The sequence below is a fragment of the Grampus griseus genome (genome assembly GCF_964374135.1).
Source record: "Grampus griseus genome assembly, chromosome: 3".
In the NCBI taxonomy this organism is placed as follows: domain Eukaryota; kingdom Metazoa; phylum Chordata; class Mammalia; order Artiodactyla; family Delphinidae; genus Grampus; species Grampus griseus.
The window spans coordinates 171,808,181-171,817,187 of record NC_139019.1 but is presented as its reverse complement, the minus strand read 5'-3'; the positions used below and the strand labels follow the sequence as shown (position 1 = coordinate 171,817,187).

The 9,007-nt window shown below is 62.5% G+C and overlaps 1 protein-coding gene across 1 annotated transcript; it reads right to left on the bottom strand.

The window, feature by feature from the left end:
- Nucleotides 1-3,528: 3,528 nt before the first annotated feature.
- On the bottom strand, nucleotides 3,529-8,730 carry PCSK4 (proprotein convertase subtilisin/kexin type 4; the record flags this gene model as incomplete). The annotated part of the gene is made up of 13 exons (XM_082651599.1): nucleotides 3,529-3,655; nucleotides 4,317-4,496; nucleotides 4,738-4,855; nucleotides 4,923-5,026; nucleotides 5,105-5,205; nucleotides 5,508-5,720; nucleotides 5,808-5,980; nucleotides 6,155-6,243; nucleotides 6,340-6,416; nucleotides 6,494-6,622; nucleotides 6,696-6,788; nucleotides 8,150-8,254; nucleotides 8,536-8,730. The coding sequence occupies 13 exons, from the start codon at nucleotides 8,728-8,730 to the stop codon at nucleotides 3,529-3,531; spliced, it is 1,704 nt and encodes a 567-aa protein (XP_082507725.1).
- Nucleotides 8,731-9,007: the final 277 nt, after the last annotated feature.

The window sequence follows — 9,007 nt, the reverse complement described above, 5'->3', positions numbered from 1 at the left end:
CCAGTGGCCACTTCCGCTTCCGGTTGGCGCGCGGACCCACCCTACAGGCCCGTGACGCGCACTTCCGGCCTCCTCCGGCTCCCGCCTGCCGCGAAGCCACGCCCCTCTTAAAGGGGCCGGGCCCGCTAGGTTCCGGGTACCATCTGAGCAGCGAAGTTGACTGGACCAGAGCTAATAAGGACGCGCCGGGCCTGGAAGCCCAAGGGGTGGGCGTAGGGTCCAATCCCGGCTCTTCTCGTTGCCTAACAAGGCATCCGAAGCCCGGTTTTCTGCAAAAGGGGGACACGGCCCCCAACGTGGCTGTCGTGGGAACAAAGTTACTGTGCAGCCCACGCCAGGTGGCGGGCGGAGAGCGAGCGCTCCGTGAATGCCAGCTGCGCCAGCCCCAGCGAGGTGGCCAGGGGCGTAGCACGCGCGTCTGGTCCGGCCTCCCAGATCCCCGTCAGGCTCACCTCTCCTGTCTCTAAAACCCCCTCCCCACCGGGGTGGGGGCGTAGCGCTGGACGGTGATCTTGGCCCCTCCCCTCTTGGGTAGCGTGGGAAGACAGGCTCAGAGCCCACGGAGGTTTTTGCGTTTCTAAACAACTTTATAAAAAGTAATTTACAGGGAATTCCCTGGCGGTGCAGTTGTTAGGACTCTGCGCTCTCACTAACGAGGGCTTGGATTCAATCCCTGGTGGGGGAACTAAGCTCCCACATCCCAGAAGACGCAAGGCGCGGCCAAAAAAAAAAAAAAAAAAAGTAATTTACATACCATAAAGTCCACCTGTTTAAAGCGTGCAAGTCAATGGTTTGGGAATATATAGAGAGACCTGTTCTGGACGTTTCCCATCAGTGGAATCACACACCGTGTGTCCTTTTATGCCTGGCTTCTCTCACTGAGCATCGTGTTCTCCAGGTCCATCCATGTCTTGAGGAGTGTCAGTGCTTCACTCCTTTTCATGGCTGAGTGATGCTCCCGTGTGTGGAGGGACCACACTGTATCTATTCATTCACCTGTTAATGGATGTTTAGGCTGTTTCCACATTTTTGCTGCTGTGAACATCCTTGCAAAGGTTTTTGTGTGAATGTGTCTTTAGTTTTCTTGGGCACGTACCTGGCAGCAGAATCGCCGAGTCCTACAGTAATTCTATGTTTAATTGTCTGTGGAACTATTTCCCAAAGTGGCTGCCCCAAGATGGCATGTTTTGGGCACTTACTATGTGCCAGGCGGGAAAACTACCTCTTTGGATCCTTGAGAGTATTTGGTGAGGCAGGTGCCAGGCTTAATGCTGTTGCACGGGTGCAGCCACCGAGGCTCTGAGAGGGAGGCCATGTGCTTCTGGACACACAGACTGGACCTAACTTCAGAACTAGGGGCTGAGCTTGGTGGGACTCTGGGGGCCGTGGGCAGGACTCAGAGAACAGCTGGCTGTCTCCCCTCCCTCACTAGCCACCTGCTTCCATTGGGTCCAGCTGCAGCCCTAGACAGAGCCCCATTCCCTTCACAGCTTGAGGCTGGCCAACCTGGGCCTGGTGGCCAAGGAGATTCTCAGGGGCCCAGGGCCACTGGATACCGGGGCTGTCTCTGGGGCTCCTGAAACAAACCAGGAGTTCAAGTGAAGGCCATGGTCAAGGCACAACCAGCCTCCACTTCCTTGTGGAAATCGCCTCCCCGCTCTGAAAATCAAGAGGAACATGTCCCCACCCCACTGGTGTGTGTGAGAACAGAGGAGGGACCCTTACTAACTCCATCCATGCCTTACCCCACCCCTACCCCCACACCCCTGCACCTCAGGATCCTCCTTCTGTTCCAGAGAGGTGGAGAACCCATTTTCCAGATGAGGTCAAGGCCTGAAGGAGTAAGATCAATGTACCCCAGCTCACAATTCCCTCAGCCTCCCGACGACCTCAGAAAATAGACAAAGGTGTAATTACTGGAAGCTGGTAGACAGGCTGAGTGGATGGAAAGCTGCGGTGAATTGTCCTTTGCAAATTGCACTTCTGTTAGTTCTCCACGTTAAAGAGAAACTCACGCATAAAGATGGAAGAGGAGGGTTTCCCTGGTGGCGCAGTGGTTAAGAACCCGCCTGCCAATGCAGGGGACACGGGTTCAAGCCCTGGTCCAGGAGGATCCTACATGCCACGGAGCAACTAAGCCCGTGCGCCACAACTACTGAAGCCCACGTGCCTAGAGCCCGTGAGCCACAACTACTGAAGCCCGCGTGCCGCAACGAAGAGCAGCTCCCACTTGCCGCAACTAGAGAAAACCCACACGCAGCAACGAAGACCCAACACAGCCAAAAATAAATTAAAAAAAAAAAAAAAACAGATGGAAGAGGAGCCAGAGCCACAGGGGGCCAGGCTGCATCGTGGGGCCTCAGAGGCTCTGCAGCACACGGGTGGGTATCACTTGGGACACTACCCCACCCCACCCCCAGAACCCCAGCTGACCCCTTCTCCAGGGACAGACGCCCCAGGGAAGGCAGATTCCACATGATACGCAGGGGACTCCCACAATCATTCCATGGAGAAGGGACCGGTGCCCCAAAGGAGCCCACAGACTTGCACCTCCTATTCAACCTTTATTTGCAAACTCTGAGGTCGCACGTGGTACCCGAGACCCTGGACGGTGTCATCTGCTCTCCTTCCTGCTTCCCCCATTCCGGAAAGAGAAGGGATGGTGGTCACTGCCGGGCTCTGCCCCATCCTACCCTCTCCCTACCCAAACTGTGCAACGAGACTTCTCTCTCTCTCTCCCCCTCTTTCACCTGGACCTGCCAAGTCCGGGGTGCAGGGTCCCACACAGCCGCCCCTGGCCCACGGCCTCGGTGGCAGCCAGGGCCTTCCCGGGGCAGGTTCCCACAGGGCGCCCGTCTGGACAGCAGGGCAGCGGTGCCCACCAGGGACCTGGGTGGAGGCGCACGCTAGCTGTCCTTGTCAACCAGCTCTGGGTTCCAGCTTGCAGCGGGGTCTGGAGTGGTGATGGGAGTGGCCCCCTGCTCCGGGGGGTCCCACCCATGGTGGCGGGCAGCCTACAAGGAGGATGCGGCAGAGGAGGGGGCTCCCGAAGGCCACGGCCAACAGGGCCAGCACCACGGCCTGGGCCAGGCCGTGGCGGCAGGGGCAGGCGGTCGCAGTGGGCTGGGGGGGGCCCTCAGGGGGGTCGGGTCCCGAGCAGGAGCCCCGCTGCACGTCCAGCATGGACGGCGGGGGGCAAGCGGTACAGTCCAGCGGGGAGCTGCCGCGGCAGGTGTAACAGGACGGGTGGCAGCTGGAGCAGACCCGCAGGGCAGGCGCGGCTGGGCGCCCAGGTTCAGCCGTCACCGCCTGCTGGGTGTGGTTGAAGTACCTCGGTGGGCAGTAGGTGAGGCAGAGGTGGCCCAGGAGGTAGGCCGGGCTCTGGCATTCTGCACGAGGGAGGGACACGTCCACCGGGCTGTGAGGCCACGACCTGCTGCCCCGGCCCGCCCGTTCCCTGTCCCAGGCCGCACACGCACGCTGCCCACCTGCCGCCTCCCAGCAGGTGGGCCATGCGGCACCGGGCACTCACCCTGGCACGGCCCCTCTGTGTCCCGCTGCACACACGCGCTGCTGGTCCCCTGGGGGCCCGAGGGCCGCGCCGTCATGTCCTCGGCTGTCCCATAGAGCAGCAGCGTGTAGTGGTACAGCATCCCTGGGCAGGGGTCGTGGTGGGCACGGGGAGAAGAGGGAAAGGCTGTCGGCAGCCTCGTCCTGACATTCTGGGCCCACACCCTCCCCGGATCCCCAGACTCAGATGGTGCCCAGGGTCGCCCAGTACCCTCTAAGCGCTGGTAACTGGATACCTCCTGCCCCTAATACCTGAACCCCTACTGTGCACTGGTAACCAGACACCAATTACATGCCAGCCCTGTGTGCTCAGTCTCTCAGAGGACACCAGCGGGAGCCCTGTGCCTTGGGCTTGGGGGCAGTAAGGAGGCCGCCAGCTCCAGAGCATGGGGCAGGTGGGGCTCGAGCCCCAGCCTGTGCCCGGCTCTCACCTGTGTTGAAATAGTAGCCCTTGTTCTCCAGGACCAGGGTCCACAAGCCGCGCGGGTCCTCGTCCCAGAAGTGGGTGGACATGAAGATCCAGTTGTTGTAGCCTTGGCCACTGACGTCAAAGGGTCTGGGACAGACAGGCAGGCAGGGGGATGAGGGGGGCTTCACAACCAGAGTCCTGAGCAGCCGCGAGCACAGTAAGTGTCTGTGATGCCAAGGGGTGGGGTCCAGCCCGCCTGACCCCACGGGGCACTTGTCTCCTCCTCGTGGGGTTACTCAGGAAAGAGAGTTTGTGGCCCGGTCCCCTGCCCCCGCACCTGATGGCCACAAGCGTGGAGCGGGTGCCCATGGGGCTGGTGAGCGAGATCTCCAAGTCCCCACGGCGGCTGTAGGACAGGGACAGCTGCACCTGCACGTGCTCCAGCGAGCGGATGTAGTTGGCGTGGCCGAAGCAGGCCGACACGTTCTTCCTCACGTGCATCACCCGCAGGATGGGGCTGGGGGCTGCAGCACGTGAGGTGAGGGCCCCTCCTGCTGGCCTGCTGGGAGATGGGCGGCCAGCAGGCAGGGTCTGGGCTCAGATCCTGCCCTTTCCTTGTACAGATGGGTGAACTGAGACCTCGGGGCCTGCCTCCACGTGTCCACCCACCAGGGTGGGGGGAGAGGTCTGGGGACGTGGCAGTGGGGACGTGGCTGGGGTTAGATGCGGGCGTGCAGGGGGCAGAGGAGGGCGCTCACGTGGGGGTGTGCACGATGCGGATGATGCATTTCCTCTGGGGCTGTGTGGGCAGCCACGAGCGAGCCAAGTCCACCAGCAGCCCGGCGTCCAGCAGCCCGTAGCCGTAGTGGTGGCTCACTGTGTGGAGGGGCGTGGTCATCGCCCTGTGGGCGTGGCGTCCCCAACCCCACCCGTTCTGCCGCACCTTGGCGCCCCACGCCGTTGGTCCTCCAGTCCTCGGCCTGGAGCTGCGCTGGCCTGGACGCCCGGACCACCAGATGCTGCATGTCCCTCCACGTCAAGAACGGGCTGGGGGTGGGTGAGGGAGGGTGAGCCGGGGCCACACTGGGGAGCTCCGGCAGTAGGCAGGACCCCTCCATCACCTACTTGGCCTCCAGAGCCAGGGCGATCATGCCCGCAGCCAGCGGGGCGGAGGCCGAGGTGCCCGTGTGCTTGTCTGTGCACCGGTGGTGCAGGTCTGTTGTGACCTGGGTGCACAGAGAGGGACTCAGGCGCCTGGTGCACAGGAAAACCCAGCCCTTGTTCAAAACGGCCCAAGTGCTCCAAGGAAGAGGCACCTCAGAGCACGACAGCATGTCTGGGGCCGTGAACACAGCCGCCCAGCTGCCAGCCCTGCCTGTGAGACACGAGGGCATGTGAAGGGGCGCCAACCGTGGGGCCTGGTCCCTGAACCCCAGTCTATGTGTCAGACGTGAACCGGGCAGCCCTGGGAAGAGGCAAGGTAGGGGACAGGAGGGAAGGCAGGGCACCGGGTGGGGCGGGCGCTCACGATTTGGGGGTTGGCAGCAATGCCGCTGCTGTAGGTAGTGGTGAGCGTGGAGGCGCAGGCCTCGCTGTACCAGGGCACGCGGCCCTGCTGGGTGGTGCTGCCCACCGAGAGCGTGTGGATGCTGTTGGTGTAGCCGTCACAGTTGCAGTTGTCATAGTGCAGGCCGCCGTTGCCCGACGCCCAGATGAAAAGGGTGCCCAGCCCGCCTCGGCCCTGCAGATGGAGAACCAGGCCAGAGACGGGGACGGGGTGTGGGCCTTGCATGCTGGCCCAGGCCCTCCGTGCCCCATACCAGCTCACCTTGGTCACGCCGCGCCTGAAGGCTTCTCGGGTGAGGATGCCCGGGCCATCCACTGTGCGGCCGTCGTCCTCGGGGCCCCAGCTGGCGCTGTAGATGTGGATGTGCTGCGGCTGCAGGCTCAGCGACTGGGCCTCGATCACATCAGTGATGGTGCCGTCCAGCATGCGCACCCCTGCACAGGTGGCCTTGGTGAACACCCCGCCTGCGCCCCGCACTCTCCCCGCCCTGGGGATGGAGGTGTCTGTGGGGGTTTCAGCTCTCCCCGACCCTTAGCCTGGGGCCCTGACATGGCCCAGTGGCTAGTGTGGGGCCAAGAGGCGCCCCACCACCCTCCTGGCCTGAGTACCTCCAATTCGGGCATTGTAGGCGACGCCAGCACCACAGAACCTGTTGTTTGCCGTCGCTGCCACTTCCCCAGCACAGCGGGTCCCATGCCTGGCGCCAGGACAGAGACAGGTGCCCGTCACAGCCCCTTGGCCCCTCGTAGGGTAGTGGGGGCTGCCCCCATGCCCTGTGGGATGCTGGGCTCACCGGTTCTCATCACTGGATGTGTATCGCGGCTGGGGGTCCGGGTCATAGTCATTGAAGTCGTAGCTGGCTAGGGGGTCCTGGGGGGTGGAGACATGAGGGGCTGCGACCAGCCGTGGGACCTGGGGCAGCCCCCACCCAAGCCCCACAGGCTCACATAGTTGGCCCAGAGGTCTGGGTGGTCCTTCTCGATGCCGTCGTCCAGGACAGAAACCACGATGCCCTGGCCAGAAAGCCCCTGGCTCCAGACCTGCAGGATGTTCAGGTCCGGCTGCACCTCCTTGTTCTGTGCAAGGCGGGGCCGGGGTCAGTGGGGCTCTGGCCTGGCCTGGCCCCGCCGTCCAGCCTGGCCAGCTCACCATGTACCACTGCTTGGAGAACCAGGGGTCCGTGGGCACCACCAAGGAGCGTTTCACCCGCCGCTGCACCGTCTGCTGCTGGAGCCACTGCACCTGGGGGTGGGGAGACCACACCACGGGAGAGGCTGGACCCTCGAGCAGCCCACCCTCCTCCCAGCTTCCTGCCCTCACACCAGGCTGCTTTAGAGGGCCCTGGCCCTCAGCCCTTCCACCAATTCCTGGTCAAAGGGCCCAAATCTGCTTCCAGGGTCTGGCATCGGCCTCTTCCCTGGATCTGCCAAGGGTCAGCGGTGTGGGCCTGAGACTTAATGTGTCTGGGCTGTCACCTACATGTCCTGGGGCCCACATGGTGTGCGATGGGGCCAGGGACCCCGTGTTTGCTGGGGCTGCTCTTGGGGGTCCCCATGTGCCTGGGGCTCTGCTTCCGGAGGGGACTGAAGCCCTCAGAGCACCCATCCCCTGTGGCCCACAGACATGTGGTGGCTGCTATTCAGGGTGGCTGTGGCTCCTGGGGTCCCACCCCTGCCCCCGTCCCCATCCCTGCTCTAGAATCCCTCTCCCCAAGACATGCCCTTATCCCCTTGCAGTATTCACTTCTCTCAACCGCACCCTCCCTGGTGCAGGACACCCCTGTATGGCCACACCCACCTCCTCCCTGGTCTTCCAGCAGCCCTGCCCTGCTGCCTCTCTACAGCCCATTCTTGGCACACTGCAGCATTACTCTCTGTGGAACCCTCTCTGTGAAACCTGTGCCTGTCCAACACCTCTCCAAAGCCCACAAGGCCCCCTGCCTGTCTGGCCCCCAGCAGCCTTCCTCTGCTGCAGCCACAGTGGCTGCCTCACCCCAGGGCCTTTGCACATGCCCTTCTGCCTGCCCCAGGCCACCCTTTCTCAGACCTTTGCCCTTTCCCCTTTTTCCTTGTTCTGCTCCCAATACCCCCCCAACCTGGTTCATATTCCCCCGTCCCCATCTCAGCAATCACGGCCACCTTCTCCCCGTTTTCTCAGCTCCAGATCGTGATTTCTCTCTGTCCCACACATCCAATCCTGGCCTCTGTCCTGCAAACCACGTCTCAAACCAACCACTTCTCTCTGTCCCAGTGCTCCTGGTGGGGTTTCCAGCTGTCATGCTTCTTGCCTCCTTACCAATCAGCACCCCCTCCCCCAACCCAGCCTCTTTATGGGGTACCTGGGAACTTTGATCTTTCAGGGTGAGATAGAGGAGGGAAGGGGAGGTGACAAGAAATTGTTGACAGTGCATCTGCCCTGGGGTGAGTGCTCTGCACAGATCTTCCCCATTTGACTCCCCACTGTATAGACTAGGGGGCCAAATGGACACCAAGACTCAGAGAGAGCTGGTGACTTGCCGAAGGTCACACAGACATTTATTACAATTACAAGAATAACGAGAGGTGCTGACATCCCTCAGGAGGCAGCCTCAAGGCCAGGCTCACCTTGGGGTCTTTCTTCAGGCGCAGGCGGTGGCCCCAGTGTGGGGTAAGGGACTGCTGGACCACACCCCGGTGCCGCAGATGGAAATACTGCCCATCAGGGAAGATCTGGGAATAAAGGGGAGCAGCTACATGGCTGGGACCTGGTACCCCTGATGGAGTCCCTCCCAGGACAGGGGCCAGCCCCCCTTCCTTATGTTTCCCTCAACCAGGTGCCCAGGTGGGAGCTTCAGATGCCCTCTGAGGGTCCCAGGATCTGGAGATGGTCTAGGCAGTAGTGAGCTGGGGGGTCCTTGATATCTGGGGAACCTAGCGAGGTACCCTCTCATCTGCCGGGGTCTGGGGTCGTCCAGCCCTCGCCCCCTCTCGTCATTCCGGGTCCCACCCACCGGCCCCAGGTTGACAAAGCCGAATTTGCGCGCCAGGCGCTCGATTTCCTGGTAACCCTGGGACACCCGCACGGCCCAGCTGCTGACATAGATGGGAGCCCGGGGTGAGGCCCAACCCACAGCCATGGGGCCAACGAGTGCCAGGCCCAAGGCCAAGGTCAGGCGCAGCCAGAGCGCACTCCGGGCGGGCCGCATGCCGGCGGGGGCGGGGCCTCAGAAAAGCCCCTCCTCCTGGCCAAACCGCCGAGATGGCCCAAGCGCCCGCCCCGCCCCCGGCGCCATAGCAACCCCTGAAAGCCTTCAACTCCCAGGGGGCCTTGCAGCTCCCCAACTTGATGGGCGCGAAGATCTGACAGCAGGGTGGGGGAGAGGCATGCCCACCCTATTCTTCCGCAGACTCGAACCCTCTGGAGCCTCAGTCTCCCCATTTGTACAATGATTCACCAATTCTTCTGACCCAGAGGTGCGGGTT